Source organism: Schistocerca gregaria, chromosome 3 (assembly GCF_023897955.1).
Source record: "Schistocerca gregaria isolate iqSchGreg1 chromosome 3, iqSchGreg1.2, whole genome shotgun sequence".
NCBI lineage: Eukaryota > Metazoa > Arthropoda > Insecta > Orthoptera > Acrididae > Schistocerca > Schistocerca gregaria.
In genome coordinates this window covers 449277693-449295248 of record NC_064922.1, presented here as the reverse complement: position 1 = coordinate 449295248, position 17556 = coordinate 449277693, and the positions used below count along the sequence as shown (strand labels likewise).

Sequence of the window (17556 nt, the reverse complement as noted above, 5' to 3'; positions counted from 1 at the left end):
ACGTGGTCGGCCTGTGCACTTTTGTGCTGTACGTGTCCCTTCACGTTTCCACTTCACTATCACATCAGAAACAGTGGACCTAGGGATGTTTAGAAGTGTGGAAATCTCATATACAGGTGTATGACAATTGTCACCCAATCACCTGGCCACATTCAAAGTCAGAGTTCCATAGAGCGCCCCATTGTGCTATCTCACGATGTCTAATGACTACTGGGGCTGATATGGATTACCTGGCAGTAGGTGGCAGCGCAATGCACCTAATATGAAAAATGTATGTTTTTAGGGTTGTGTGATGCTTTTGATCACATAGTGTAGCTTCATTTTCTCTCATTTCTCCTGAATATTTCATCATAATTCTTCTTAACATCATTTAGTTTCTCTCATAGATTCCTAATATAAGTATGACACAATAGTCTGTGCAAGCAATTCACTTCTCCCTAACAACTGCAAATGATGTAAATGACCATATAACACATGAAGTATTTAATTCCCTGTGATGTGACACACACATCCACTGATTTAACTCCAACAACACTTGGCAGTTAATAGATTTCTTGCATTTGCAAAGTGCCATTAACTTTAAATCCACTAGCTGGAAAACTGTATATCCATTCTTTCCTTCAGTACTTTATTGTAAACATTACTTGTTTGGCACACAGGAACTTCCGGAATCTATTATTAATTTCATTGTTTGGCTAAATAGTTCTCTCGTAATAATTGGGTTATTCCAGTCCTCTTTTTTTTTTTTTTTTTTTTTCATACCTCTAGTAAACTTTCCTGTTTTTCACTTAACCTTCTGTTTTTCATGACTGGCATGGTTTTTGCACCAGTAGCTGCTGCTGTCTTACAGATTCTAGATCTTAACACTAGCAGGAGATTCCTGCTGCATCATTTGCTTGCTGGTTTGCACCCCGTTCTAGGCAGATCTGCTTGTCAGTCACACTTGGGCATGTGACTCCCTCTTCTCATCCACTTATTCTCTAAGTCTGAAGCCATTGTGATATTCCATCACCTATAATTTCTTTCTACTCCGTGATCTTCTTTTGTCTATCTGTGTCAAAACATTTCTCTTCTTATCCACCTATCTTTTTATGTATCTTTGCTGTATGAACATTAGTCTTATGTGTTTCACCATTCCCACAGCCTTGCCTTTTAGGAAGCTGTCTGCTTCACATTCAGCTAGTGCGTCTAATACAGGTTCTTAGTCTGCTGGCATTTCTTCTGTTTCTAGTGTCTTTCAGGTCTGCTGGCTGTGTATATTGTGTCAGACTCGCTGCACTATCCACCTCACCTAGTCACCCTGTCCAATGAGAAGTGGATTTCTTTCAAGCTGTCATTCTAACAATGCACTTTCTTTTGAACAGAAATTTTAGCTTTGCACTTAGGTAGAAATTCGATGGACATTTTGTTTCTAGCATTTACTGCTGTCTGCTTCTCAATAGAAATCATCGTGGTCTGCAGTTCATTACTTCCTGCTTGCTCTTGAATTGACTGTTGCACATTCTGTATCATTTGGCTCGCACTGGTGCTTTTTTTTTTTTTTCTCCCCCTGTAATGCGTCCTGCAATATAGTTGCCATAATTTTCATCTTCCTGTCCTTAAATGTTTCCTGCATGTCCATTGTTTCTTCTTCAGTATTGTTCCTGACTACTTTTAGATCCAATAACACCTCTGTTTGAAATTCATCAAATTTCTTCTCTTGTCCATCCCTTGACTGCCTTATTTCAGTTACAGTATTTTCTCCCATTTTGTTCATTGTCTTAGCATGTCTGTTGAATTTTTCATTCATTTTTCTGTAGAAATTTTTGTGCTTTTTCATAAATTCCATCAGAATTTTCATTATTATATTTAGTACTGGCTTTATCGGTTCTGTATATTTAATTTTGCTGTCATCTTGCCTTGCCTCCACAGTTGCCTGACTGTAGGAGTCTACATAAGGAAAGGAAAATAATGGAATACAGGACCCTGGACCGACTGCCCTACACTCAGGCTAAAAGGAAATTTGAAAGGCTCCATCCCATGTGCATCACAACATTGTACGCTGCTTCTATAACTACTGTTACGGCCCCATATGTTTCACCAATTCCAGTCAGCTCTCAGAAGAGACATAAACTACATGTGCCCCCTTGATGGCGATGAGAGAGGGGGGGGGGGGGGGGGGCGACCCTTCCCTTCGTTGCTCCAGCATGATCTACTTCGGGAACAGCCCTCCCCTAATCATTGGGGACCTCAGTCCCCAATTCTAAGCTGGAGAAGCATAAGTCTTCTTCGGCTCCTCTCGCTAGGAAGGAGTCCCTTGGACCACTCCTTTCCCAGGTTCCTACCAGTGGCAAAGGGGACACCCACCAGTGGCTGAAGTAACCACAGGTAACTGGTCGTAGGGATTCACTTTCCCTCCCTAGTCCCGGAGACTGAATCAAAAACACTCTCCCAGCTAGAGAAACCCAATGAACAGTGTGAGAAATCAAAAAAGAAGACCCCCAAGAACAAGGAAACTGTGGTAGCACCCACACCACCACTACCTACAAGCTCTGTGTCTGAGGATGAGATGGAGATTCTGGCATCTGTTGAGGACCTACATCTTGCCAGACCCTCAAATAAAATGGATATAGACTGCTCAGGCAAAAAGTCGGTGGCAGCAGGTGGCCCTGAGGTGTAAATTACCTCATTGAATGTTCTATGCCTTCCCGGTCTCACGATGACGTCATCCTCCAGTGGAATTGAGGCAGTTTTTTCCACCACCTGGCTGAGTTACGGCAACTGTTAAGCTTTACATATGCGTTCTGCACTGTCCTCCTCCCCACGCAACCTGGTTCCCGGCGATGCGGACCCCTGCCCTATGTTGCTATAAGGGATATTACAGGAACCGTAGCGGCTATGATCGAGTGTCAGGTGGAGTTTGAGTTAATGTCCTAAACTATGTCTGTAGTGAAATGGTGCCCCTTCAAACCCTTCTTGAAACTGTGGTGTCAGGATAAGGACGATGTGGGAAATAACTGTCTGCATCATGTATCTTCCTCCAGATGGTACAGTACCCCTGAACGCATTGGCTTCAATGATTGCTCAACCCCCTAAACCCTTCCTACTTTTGGGAGATTTTAACACTCATAACCCCTTGCGGGGTGGCACCATGCTTAATGCCAAGGCAGAGATGTCGAAACTTCACTGTCTCAGTTCAACCTCTGCCTCTTAAACACTGAGGCCACCACACACTTCAGTGTGGCTCATGGCAGATACTCGGCCATTGATTTGTCACTTTGCAGCCCAGGACTTCTTCCACCAGTCCACTGGAGAGCACATGATGACCTGTGTGGTAGTGATCACTTTCCCATCTTCCTGTCACTGCTCCAGCATCAGACCCATGGACACTTGCCCAGGTGGGCGTTAAACAAGGCGGACTGGGAAACTTTTACCTCTGCTGTCACCATTGAACCTCCCACCACAGGGTAACATTGATGTGATGGTTGAGCAGGTGACTACAGCAATCATTTCTGTGGTGGAAAGCACAATCCCTTGCTTTTTATCCTGTCGAAGATTTGCTGTTTTCAAGCAGACTCACTTCCTTGAACATGAAGCTCCCATCATCGCCTGTGCCTCCGTCAATGGAGGACATGGACAACATTTGTGCACTTTTATCTTCTTGCTGAAGGGCACAATTCTTTATTGTGTGATGCCCAGCAAGCGATGAATGTGACCCAAAGTAACATTTCTGATAGTCCAGTTTTCCACAAATAAGTAAAATTTCATATCAAGTCTCCTGAGCTGTATATCGCTGACCTTTGCTTGACATTACAATGATCTGTCTGTCTTCTGGGTATCACTCTTTATACAAGCTGGCTGCCTTGCTTCTTCAGCCTTGGTGATGAGGTGTTTCACATAGTCGTCCTGTGTATTGTCTGTCTAAAATGGGTACAGTATCTCCATTGTTGTATTTGCCTCACTAAAACTAAACTCCTCCCAAACAGGGCATGAAGGTCCAATGGTACCAACCAGCTGCCGTATCATCCTCAGCCCAGAGGTGTCACTGGATGCCGATAGGGAGGGGTATGCGGTCAGCACACTGCTCTCCCAGCCGTATGTCAGTTTCCGAGACCAGAGCCACTACTTCTCAATCAAGTACCTCCTCAGTTTGCCTCACAAGGGCTGAGTGCACCCCACTTGCTAACAGCATTCGGCAGACCGGATGGTCACCCATCCAAGTGCTAGCCCAGTCCGACAGCGCTTAACTTTGGTGATCTGATGGGAACCAGCGTTACCATTACGGCAAGGCCGTTGGCATTTGCCTCACTACTGTGGAGCAATAAGAATAGGGTGAAGCATGTTGTGTCTTACTTCATTGATTTACGTGCAAATGTCATGATGTGGCAGTATTCTATTTGATTATTTCTGCTCAACAACAATGTACATTGAAAGCATATCTGCCAATGTCCTATTATGGCATTCATTAAGGCCATTAGTCTTTGTGTGATAGGTTGCTGTCACTGTGTGGGTGACATTGAAATGTGAAATTACCTCTGATACTAGTCTCAAATGGAAAAGCTGTATATGGTCAGAAATATCATACAGAGTGCTCCATGCTTCAAAATTATGTCCTTTACAAGGAACTTTGCACTGCCCTGAGCTTCTGGTGACGTAGTGGGTGTAGACTATTATCTCTAGATCCTTGCTGATTGACTTTGTGAAACTCCACAAGATATCAGTTCAGTCTAGTGGAATGACACTGCTTCAGGTGGAATTGTTATCAGATGCTTGGAGGTAACTGCAACACATCCTTTCACCACTGGCATCATTTAGTGACTTGCACAATGTTTAAGGGATTGGTAGAAACAAGGCAATGATACCTGTGTCTGACTGTCTGGAATCTTCACGAATCCCAAATTGCCAGATGTTGAAGAATTGCAGAAATATTAAAGATTGCTGGTTGTAAATTAGCTTAGATGATGAGCAACCTTTTTAACCCCATTGGATCATAATTCCTCTCATACAGTGTTATGTTTATTAATTGGAATTTTCCTTTGGTTGGACACTCCTCCATCAAGGCTTCTATGGATTTTTGCAGTGCTTGATCTTCCCTCTGTTCAATGTCAGTGTCATTTATTACAGTGGTGACAGACATTTTGTCCATGCTGCTATGTTCTGCCAAAGAATACCTTGAAAAGCAGTCAGTGTTTTTGTGTTTACATCAGTTTTTGTATGATTGTGACATCATACTCATGAAGTCTCGGTGCTGTCTTATCAGTTGACCCAAGGGATCTGTCACACTAGTCAGCTAGCATAGAAAATGGTGGTCTGTTACAGTGGAGACTGGTTTGCCAAATAAGTGACCTGAACTTGTTGCACCAGAAAAATTTGAGATCTCCCAGCAGTAATTCGTGCAAAGGATGTGCCTTTGTACACAAGCCCCTTATGAATTGCAAGTAGTATGAGCACATTGTGAGAACTTCTCACACTATGAATGTGCCGGGAAATAAGAAAATCTATGATTGCTCTCTGGAAGGGGGTGGGGTGGGGTGGAGGGAAGCCCCAGAACACTCAGGACACATTGTATTTTACTGTAGGAAAAGGTGATTAGTGTTTGATGACTGTTACTGGTCATACATTAACCATCACAACAGTCCTGTTCACACCAGTCGACTACAGCCAATTGTAGTGTCTGTGGGTTCACACCCGTTGCAATACCCCGGCAAGATTACTCCGCAACTGCAGTAGGCTGGGTATTACAGCTTTGTGTGCGTGCTGCAGCCAATTGCTTAATGTGATTTTGTAAAAGCCTCTATGGCAATGCTTCAGTGATGTCACAGCTCTATAGGCGGCTGTTGTTTTTGTCTGTAGTCATCTGAGCCTTGGAGTTGAAAGCTGGCAACAACACTGCCATCTCTTTGTGGTCTTCTTACGCTGCGTTGACTGTAGTTGCATATCTCTTACTCCAACTGAACAAATATTGTAGCATTTACAGTTTTGATTGTATAGTTTTCCTAACTTGCAAATATTCGAATGAATTAGCCAATTTCCTTCCCTACCATAAACCAATGTGAGCTTTAGCCTTTGTTTTTTATTTTTTAGTTTTTGTTGTTGTACGCACATCTGCTACATTCACTTAAATGACTGTCAACTCTAGCCCTGAAAGAACCCAAATAATACTGCCGTGAGCTGTGGTACATGCTTTGTGGAGTAACGGTTAGCATTGATGGCTGGCATGCTACAGGTCGCCAGCTCAAATTTCATCACCGCTATATATTTTTTATTTAGTGTTTACCATTCCTGGAAAGTTCTCAAATATTTATTTATTTATTTATTTATTTATTTTGTTTGTTTTGTTTGTAACATTTACACATTCTGATTCTGGAATATTTAGTATTTGTCCCTCCGTTTAGTAGTTCTATTATATCTGTATGTTTGTGTCAGTAATAAATGTGCTTACAGTGCTAACTGTTGCACTTCACTGAATACTCTGCTTTTGTATTTGGACTTGGTTGTGGTATCAATGTGGATTGTTTGATGGGGACACCTGGAATTTCTTAACATCTCAAACGCTGTGGATCCAATTAGACGCAGTTAAAGCCTTCACCTATGCTAATGGAAGGTGGAATACTAGCAGTACATTGTTCTATAGGTTTGTACTGTCAGGAGACCAATGAATTCCAAGCCAGCAGTAACTCAGCAGTAACCATCCATCAGTGTTTTCTGGAGAAACTGTTTGGGAGCTTACAAAATGTATAAAAAGATTCAACTGAGTCACCAGATACAACTACTTTCATGCCACAAAAGTCCAGTTGCATCATGAATCACTGCATCTCAGTTGCTGCTGTCACAGATATTGACAAGATAGCCTGCAGCCTTTTAATGGCTGAAGTTGTTGACACCCTACTGGCCAAGGCAGATACCTGCAAGGTGCCCAGTTTGCAGCATAAAAAACAGATGTTGCAGAAAGGGCAGTGATATGATTGATGCTGTGGACTGCAATCTAGACATGATCTGATAGCACAAACATTTTTGGGGTCCTTTGACAATAAGGGGGGGGGGGAAAATGTTGTATGAGTGTCTGTTTGCTTTGGGACACACTGGCGTTGAACGAAGCACCTCCATTTGTGCTCGTTTATGTATGGTGAGGGTGGAGAATTGTTAATTACTGCACTAACTATTAAAGCCTATGTCACCAGACAAATGGGTTCTTAGTAAATTGGATGATGATGTTGATTGGAAGTCATCCGTTGATCTTGGAGTGTAATGTCTACTAAGACTACTAACAACACACACACCTGAATAATTGTGAAATAGTTCTTGCACTGACGCAGTTACTTCGTGAGCCTTGGTATTTTTTAACACACCACTCAAGACAGGATCAGACACATCTAAACGTTTTGTATTAATGTTTCAATCCAGAGCGAGATGGCTAATAACATTGTAGATAAAGGAGTCCACATTAGATGTACTTCACTGTTTACAGGAAAAGTCGCACTTGTCTGCCAAGCTTCATAAGTCAGCAGCCCACGCTGTACAGGAGTGGTTTCCTTAAACCTGAGCATAGCCACAACAATGTGAGTTTAGTGACCATAATAGTCAGTCCACAAACTACAAAAATTAGAAAAAGTCAAAACTACTTGGATCTGGGAGTGGCAAGAGTTTTCGCACCACTTCATACAGTTTCCTACTGGAAGACAGTAAGAGTGAACACTGATGACCAGTGTCAGTAATTTGACTCTCACTGAAATGAAAGAAATAGATCTCCCAGTCCTCATTTGCCTCATCAGCACAAGTGAAGGTCAGGTGGGGAGGTGAGCCAGACACAGCCGATGACTGCTATTAGTGTAGCAGTAGCTGTAACAGCTGTATTGCCGACTGTCTGTCTAGCTGTTGCTGGTGTTCTGTAGCAACAACTGCTGCTGCCACAACTTGGAAACTCGTGAACCAAGCCATACTGGTATGGCTGAATGGTGAAAAAATTCTCATCACCAATTTTCTATCCTGTTCTGTGTAAGTAGGAACACACATTTGTGATTACTCATGCTGGTGGTCGCAAAGAAACTGGAAGACTGAAAAAAGCAGTTTTGGAGGTGACTAACATGTGGAGGTCACGAGGTCAATTAATAACCAAGACAAGTCCCTAGTTTATCCGAGTTGTCTAAGCGTGTACCACAATCCAAATCACAAAACGTGGTCAGAATACTTTGCTATCCAGTGGAGCATATGTAAGGCTTCAGTGACTGGCAAGAAATTGGCCGCAACTGCCAGACTGTGGTATATTGGCAAACACTCGTCGGAGGGCGGTGCTCCTTTCTCCGGTGGCCACACTTTGTACAGGTGCAAGCAGTGGATGTCATCTGGACCCTAAGTATCTCTGACGTACTCACTCTTATAAGTACTCAGGCTATGCAAGCAATCCGAATCACCATTGGATTCTAAAGGAACAGCCTTACATTCAAAGGAAATTTGCAGTAATTTTTTCAGAAATTGTCAAAGGGACGGCTGCCAGTACACCACCATGACCTAGTCTTTCTCATTCACCAGATAGTAAGAGAAAAAATGAAACAGTTTATGGCACCCAGGAATGTTGGACAAGGTACTCAAGAGACACCACCATAAATATTGACCCTGTATGTCAGAAGGTAACAGAGAATATTCCTGGAGAGGTGTAATGATCTTTGGCACCAATCTACGCCGTTAGTCAAAGACACCTTGAAGAATGGACTCGGCCAATTCGGACTTATGCCACAGCTGTCAAATGTCTACTCAATATCTAGCCAGTGCAGGTAGAATCAACTGCTCCGAAAAGTATAATGTCTCACAGAAGAAGAGACGTTTGGAGAACAGAGGATTAAACACTGGTTTGTTTTAACTGCGGATACCTTGCACACTACACTACTGTAGAGAAAGATGGTGAGTGTACAGTGACTATAATACCCCAAGATGTCAACCATCACAACAGTCAACTGCAGATTTCTTAGTCGACTTGTGGAACAAAGGTCATCACCACACCATGGACGTGATTGCTCCCCAGCACTCTGTAGCCATTCCCCATTGTTGTACCGGGGTATCAGCCACTCACATAGCCACTGAATTCAGGATAACTGAGATGAACATCTATGGAGGTGAGCTCGACAAAGATGAAAATCCTCCTTGGATGACAGTTACCAAGATGACAGGAAATGTCATCGATGGCCAGCTTATCCAGGCACTACTCGTCTCTGGAGTTTCTTTTTCAGTAAAGTTAAAAACTTATTGTCACTGTCTAAAGAAGACTTATATTTCGTGATGTAAAAACAGTACTGCTTAAGGTCACAAATGGGAAATACGTTCGCCTGTCAGGAACGTGCATTGCAAAAATGACTATCAGTAATAGAACACATCCCTTCAAATTTGTCATTTTAACAGATTGTGATCATTACGTTATTCAGGGATGAGACTTCTTGCAGACATCACAGCAGTCAGAGACTGTGGAAGATCAGAACCCCAGAGTGATGAAGCTATTCCAACAAGCACACATAACAAAGATAGCTCTTGGCACTTGTTTGCTGCTGAAGACATTGTTAGACTGCTGTCATTAATTGGATAGGTTGCATTAATCAGTCTAGAGGCACAGTTAAATTGTGAATCTTTTGTCAGTTGCTAAAAGCTTATTGGGCTCACAAAAGGTACCTGCATACCAACAATCATTGTAAGCACTGTGAGTGGTAAAGGAGAAATTTAGGTCACTAATAGTCACAAGCAGCCACAAGTCACCCCAAAAGTATATGTGTACAAAAGGTGAACCAGTTCAGGATGGGCAGTCCAATACCATTGACAGTAGCTTTCTCTACTGCTTGGTCCGCAGCTGTAGTGGAGAACAATCTTTTCAAACTGCCAATAGAATCTGTTCTAAATGAGAAACAGTGTCAATGAGTGTTAGCTATTCTTCACCAATTTTCAGATACTTTCAAACCTGGACTGGAGAAAATCCAGAACAAGCAGTCTGTGGTAAAACGCTGCGTCAACATTGGGGATCATCCACAAATTAGCCAGCGCTAATGTAGAGTGTCACCGACTGAATGACACGTAATTCGCAGGGAAGAGATGACATCATTGAACCTTCAGAGTATCCTTGGTCCTTCTCTGTGGTTTTTATGAAGGGGAAGGATGTCGACTGCTGATGAGCGAACAGAATAATGGAAAAAAGATATCTACTTATTGCCACACATTAATGATTCCCTGGACTGTTTGAAAGGGGCAAAGTATTTGTCAAATCTGGCTATGCCGAATGGCAAATTGAGGTTAACGAAGCTTACCAGGAAAAGATGACTTTAATACCTGATAGCCTCTGTGAGTTCAAAGTTAAGTTGTTTGGATTGTGTAACCCTCTAGCCATAACATATAAAGGACAATCTGCTTCAACACCTTAAATGGATGGCATTCTATGCTGTCTTGATGATATTATTTTTTGAAGACATTTGAAGAATATTTCTATGCCACCTGACAACTGTGTTGAAGTGTTTTCAGATTGCAAGCCTCTGCCTGAAATAAAAAAGAACTACTTTACCCAGGAAATATAAATCTTAGGGCACCTAATGAATGGCAGGTGAGACCATCCCGATCCAGAGAAAATACTCCTCGGCACATTTTGACCTGAGAAGTTTCCTTGGAATGTGCTCTTACTACTAGTGATTCATAAAGGATGTCTATATCAAGGCACACCCCTTGCAAGAATTACTGCACGGGGACCTCGTATTTCCAAGGAATGAGTTGCAACAAAGATCTTCCTTATTTCTTAAGGAGGTGCAACATTGCCAGTCTTAGCATTATATGGCAAGAGTACCAAGACAGAACTTCACATTCACACTGTCAGGTGTGGGATAAGTGCAGTTCGTGTACAGATTCAGAAAGATGTTGGTAGGGTAGCAACTTATAGTTCCTGAGTATTTTGAGTCTGAGATGAACTGCTCAGCAAACAAAAAAAGTGTCATGCAGTTTTTTGTTCATCAGCAAGTTCTGGTCATTTTTATTTGGCAAAACGTTCTCCTTCGTAACTGACCACTATTCTCTATACTGGCTGACTAGCCTAAAGGATCCATTGGGTCAACTGGCGAGGCAGGTGCTGAGGCTTCATGAGTGTGATGTCACAGTGGTATACAAAAACGGATGTAAACACAAGGATGTCACATTCGGGAGGACGACGGTTCAATCCCGTCTCCGGCCATCCTGATTTAGGTTTTCCGTGATTTCCCTAAATCGTTTCAGGCAAATGCTGGGATGGTTCCTTTGAAAGGGCACGGCCGACTTCCTTCCCAATCCTTCCCTAACCCGAGCTTGCGCTCTGTCTCTAATGACCTCGTTGTCGACGGGATGTTAAACACTACCCCCCACCACCACAAGGATGTCAACTGATTTTCGAAGAGTCCTTTGGCGGAACATGCTAGTGTTGACAAAATTTTGGTCATTGGTGCAGTAAATGACATTGCAGCTGAACAGAGAGAAGATCTAGCATTGCTGAAAATGATAAGAGCCTTGAAGGAGGAGGAACAGAGTAAAGGGAAGACCAATTAATACACAAAACTTTGTCTCAGTGGAACTATGATCCAATGGGACGGAAATGGTTGCTTGTCATCCCTGCTCATCTGTGGCCAGCATTCTTGAAGTATTTCTGCCATGCTCATTTGGAATTCATGAATCTCCGGATGTATTAGTAATCAGACTCATGTGTCACTGGCCCATGAAATACTCTGTGTGCCACTCTGAGTAATGGCAGTGTCAGAAGTATTTGTCAAAATTACCTCCAGGGAACCTGTCACCAGTTCTGCAGGAAGCAATATCGTTCCTCCGCATTGGAATCAACCTCTTGGGGAAGATAACGAAGTCAACCAACAGGAATCGAAGGATAATAGTCTGCACTAACTACTTCACCCGTTATGCTGTGACTAAAGCTATGATGACTACTGTACCTCTAGAAATTGTAAGATTCCATGTAGAAGACATTATTTTGTAGTGTGGGGCACTCATATGATATATCTGATCATGGAAAATTTTTACATGAGACTAATGACAGAGGTAATTTCACATTGGCAACATCACCCACAGGATGACAGCTACCTATCATATACAGACTAATGGCCTCACTCAGCACTTTAAAAGACAATGACAGATATGCTTTCAGTGTACGTTGTTGCTGCACAGCGAGATTGGAACATCATACCACCCATCGTGATTTTCTCATACAGTATAGCAAAGCAAGACACTACTGGTTTCACACCGTTTATCTCCTTCATGGTCATAAGGCCGAAGTGACAATGGATACGCCATTCCTATTTCAACTGGTGGATACTTAGATTGACTACATAAAACATCTCATAACAGGAACAGAAGATGGAAGACAGCTGGTTTGCACGTTGAAACTGTCGTTCCACTATTGTTATTTTGTAATAAAACCTGGCATAGTTCAAATAAAGTAGTCACTTTTTTGTATATATATAATAATTAAATTCCTACAGGTGGCTTCAGTTCTCTAATATGAGTATGATTCCAATAGTGCCGTTTGTTGGATGCAGAAGTTCTGCTGTTCACCGTGTCTGTCTCAATTTGGGTGTTTCTAATACCATAAAAATTAATACGAAAAACTCATAAGTTCATCATTCACTTTCGATTTATTTCACAGGGAAGTACAACTTTGTTCCATGACTGCATCACAACCGACCACAGCCGACTCTACAAGTGACAAAGAATGACTCTAGCTTCAAAGATATTCCACTCGACACCCAAACTTCCGCTTGCAATAAGTCTCTTTAATATTGTTCATCATATCCACCAATATCAATCAATATATTGCAATTTTTAAACATAATAGTAAATTAACATAAAAAATAAGTAGATTATAATTTATAAAAATTCCGACAAAAATATAAGAGAAAAACATTCACCACTTCGCCCACTAAATTCGGTATCGATAACTTCAGTTAAAAATAATACATCTCCCAGATCCATTACAATGTGGATCTTGGATGCCCAGGAGAAGGGCTGAGAGCATTATAATGGCATGGACCAGCCAGTGATGTGCAGACCAGCAGATATGGTGCAGCTTTTCATGACTGTGTGAAAAGTGGGACTCTCAGAAAAGTGACTAAAGTGCTACTTTGGACCACAATGTATCCTTTGTTGCTAGGTGGATGTCACATATGAAGTTCATCAAGGGACAGCTATGTCCTCTGTATGAAGCCCTACTACAGTCGTCAGGTGCTGATAGATGGTTGGGTCTTCTTGTTCAAGGAAACTGCTGATCTGCTCATTCGTCATGAAATTATGCTGTGATAACTTGACTAGAGTGCAGTGATAAAGATCCAAGCTGCTGTAGTCAGCTCCAGTAACAACTGCTGAAATTGCAGATAGCTGTTTCTTCTGGAGAGGGAGCAATGTCATGAGCTGTGCTGCCTATCTTGTGGAGCAGCACTTAGTGTCACTGGCTGGTGTCCTGTGTGGCACCAGTTCAAATCCCATTACCAGAAAATATTTGTTATTTAATATTAATCATTTCCAGAAAGTTTCAAAATTTATGTTTATACCATTTGCATATTCTAGATATTCAAGGTTAGTATAAATAAAAGCACTCTCTTGCCCAGGAGTTCAGTTCTGTCCTGTCTGTACATTGGTGTCTGTAATAAACGTGCTTTCAGGGCTAAGAGTTGTACTTCACTGATGATGACAACCCTGCTCTCAGATTTGGACTTAACTGTGGTCACAACATGACACTATTTATGGTGTGAAAACCATGGCTAGGCTTATGTACCATTGCCAAGGATATGCCTAGTTGTTTCGTGAGATCTAAATATTTATGAAGTGTTCACATGCTTCATACAACTGTCTTAAAAATTTACAGTTTCTCTTGTCTTTCTAGGTTTTTGGGAAACTTGCTACCTATGATGGGTATGAAAGATTTGAATGGTCTCATAGTTATTCCAAGATTTACAAACCTAAAGGAAAATATGATCCAAAAGGAGTGTTCATGTATTTTGAGAACTACAATGTTGAAGTTCGGGAGAGGGTCAAATGTGTCAGTGCTGTGGAAGGTATGTTGATCTCGTATACTTGCAAGCTGTACAGGTAAGGAAGTTTAAAGACATTGCAATAAAGATATTCAAAAGAGGTCTGTGAATCTGATACATTAAGTAATAAAATGACAAATATGCAACTGCTGACTTGAAATGTCACTTTCAACATCATGACTTCGTATGCCCATATGCCGTGATTACTACACGTACCTTCATACTTCCCAACCCTTAGTACTGAGTGTGACAGATGTAATATGATGGACCCCTACAAAATATATCTTTTGTATGAAACCTAACAAAATCACATGGAATTACCCAATGGCACAGTGTTTAAACAAACTTTGTACAATTCAGAACAGTCTTTGATCTAAAAACTTGTTTCCTTTGTTTTATGACCTGCTTAGATCTATATGATTATCACTGATAATCATCAGACACATTTGTCTTTTTTAACTAGTATACAAAACATGAAAATCTAGTGGGCAAGATAGGCACCATCCAACGGTATAAAAACTTCAACGACCTAGGTAAACAGAATTGACTTGATGGGTGTAGGGTCACCATCAGCATACTGTGCGCAGTAAGGTATAATATTTGATAAATAATATAAAGTTCAGTTTGGTAAAATTGAAATACATTCAACATATTGTTTTACAGGTTTGGGAAAGGCAGCAAGAATTCCACAGGGTGAATAAAATCTTTCACACTAGCTATGAAAATACTACTTTTTATTAAATGTCACTACCAGTGTTGCATCAGTGGAGATACAGCTTCATGTGACAACCTTTTCAAAAATCATTGTGAAGCAAAGTGGGTGCTTACAGCCACATTCCATTGTTCATTGTCTAGATAAAACCAATGACACACTAAAAGCAGCAGTTGTCTGTGATTAAATTGAGTGGGATTGTGCAGCATCATGCCACAGATATTGCAGAAGTGTGCACAATGCTGGCATAAACAGTACTGATGTACCAATCAGTACAGTTTATGCTGGTGCTGTGTACACTTGTATACTGTGTACAGTATGGTGCTGTGCTATGCCAGTCAGTTTAATCATAGCAGCCACTTTTAGCATGCTGTTGGTTTTATCTAGATGAACAGTGGGGCTTGGCTATAAGCAACCACTTCACCACACCATGACTTTTGAAAGAATTGTCACCAGAAGATGCATCTCTATTGATATAAAACTGGTAGTGACTTTTATTAAAAAAGTATTTTAACAGCCAATGCGGAAGTTTTATTCGTCATGTGAAATGTATTCAGTCTTTATCAAACAGACAAGCAGCAACTGGTACATTTCAGAGTTGAAAGTCTGATAGTGTTGCAGTTTCATCTCTGCTATAGTAAGTATTGGTCAGTTAGTTCAAAAGTATAACTGGCTGCCCTGAAAGAGGAAACATTTAATACTCTGCTTACCATGCAATATCTCAAGCAGGAAGCAAACAAAAGCTTGAACAAATTGTGCTATTCGGTTTCTGTCCGTCTATAAAAATATCTTCAAATCAGTCAGTTTCTTAAATTTCCATTAAAAAAATCACATTGTCATTTCCACAACATGTTATTTACCAAAAACAGGCTTCTGAGGCACATGGTTATAGCTTATAGATTCACACTGTTTAGCACATACTGATTGCATCTCATGGACTGCACTCACTGATTACACCAGAGAAACAAGGAAAAAATCATCTTTCCATATGGACTTTGTGTGTAACATTCAACTTTCTACCTGCAAGCCTTCTACTGGAAAATGAAAAAGTCTCCTTGTTGTACAAACATCTAACTAGCCCTCACAGTTGGGAATCTGTTACTACAAATTTTTTCTGTAGGTGAGGAAGGCTAATGCAGTGACATTAATGAGTATCATTTACTCCTACAAACATAAAAACTATAATTTTACAAGTGGGACTATCACAGTCTTTTGCTTCTGAAAGTGCCAATTCACACTATTATAATTACAAACATGAAAATTGGAACAGCTTTATTATGTTGTTTAGTAAATATGGTGCTGAAATTCTAATCTATAAATTAATCCAAAAGGAATGCTAATTTGTAGTGCATTACTGTTTTTACATCATGACTCCAGGTTTCTAACTGAAATACAGTACTGTTAATTTTAGCCTTGTAGCTTCTGTATTTTGGTGGTGCTCAAAATTATAAGGGGGGAAAAGAATCCTCAATTTTCTCTTAAGCTATTAATTGTACTGGCTTCTCAGCATACTTTATTTCGGTATATATTTGAACACAACACATCATAATTATAATGTTAGTAAGGACACTGTCATAGATATCCTTGCCAGTAAACTACCTAGCAGCAGGTGCTAGTTGGCAAGCCTTAGCTTCTAGAACCTTCTGCAGGCTCCCACCTTTTCTGCCAGATGGGTTGGTGACAATGTGAGTTGGTACTAAGAGCATTATGCAGAAGTGGGGTCAGACTCAGTTGAGTGGACACATAATGAAAAAACTGTGCATCGTAAATATTTGAAGTTGAATTATAAAGTGTGTAATAGCACATTAAGAGAAATATTTCACTGAAATAGGAATGTTGACTTGTCCCATGATTGATCTTCTATATTGTCAGTATCATCAAAATGATTAATTTGGTACAAAATAATTACAGCTACACCACGTTCAGTTAGGCTACAATTCAGTTTTTTATGCAGTCATGGCTGAAGTAAATCTCTATCCTCATTGTCTGATTGCCAACAATTAGAGAGACACTCGGTTCTCGTAAAGTTTTGGGAGTGAGCTTACACATCCTGTTGCACAGCTGCTTCTACAAGGAGGACGGGGAAATCTGTACACACTCGACACCTTGCATGACTCAGAATATTGCTATTGTTCTACAAGCTGTCTTGTTACGCACTTACGCAGGCTTTACAAACATTATCGAATCGGCAACACTTTATCTATCTGTGATTTGTACTGTTCTGATGCCGTGTAATTCCTTTCAGTGACTTAATTTTAAGTAAGGGGGGAATTACCTTGAACCTAGAGCAGATGTTCATGTGTTATATTTCAGCAAATATTTGTGTTGTTTGGCACCCAAATTCAACTTTCCCCATAATCCATCTTCCCACAGTTTTTGATATGTCGCTCCATAATGTGGAACTTTTCATTATACTTCAAATCGAATGCAAAATATGTGTTAAACAACTCCTTTATTTTGCATAACTTCCTGACTATTTGTCATACTTTACTTGATCACTGGGCTCCCTAGTTCTGAAGTGGTAATAGTATGAAGACTTCAAACAGCTAGGATTCTGTGTCTGCTTACAGCCAACATTAGTGATCTAATGATAACATGATAACAGTAATATGTGCAGCATTATAGTAGCAATTAAATAAGTGACTGTCGTTATGTTAACTGGTCACTTCTGTCTTCATAATGATAGGTGGAATTGCTGGGATGGGCCACGAATGGTGAAGGCAAGGATAGGGTGCATAAAATTTAACAGAAAAAATTGCAAGTAAGAAAGACAGTTTAAAAATTAACCCAGAGAGGTACAAGAGTTCTACCCCTCGTGTTCCCGTCTTCTGTCTGTGAGAA

At 40.9% G+C, this 17556-nt stretch overlaps 1 protein-coding gene across 2 annotated transcripts in view; it reads left to right on the top strand.

Annotated features, from left to right (window-relative positions):
* The window catches only part of LOC126356007 (D-glucuronyl C5-epimerase B), a 386275-nt gene that overhangs the window by 273471 nt on the left and 95248 nt on the right, over positions 1–17556 (top strand). For both annotated transcript variants that reach the window (XM_050006652.1, XM_050006651.1), the window contains exon 4: positions 13856–14027. In XM_050006652.1, coding sequence (XP_049862609.1) covers positions 13856–14027 — 172 coding nt within the window. The remainder of the gene's footprint in view (positions 1–13855; positions 14028–17556) is intronic.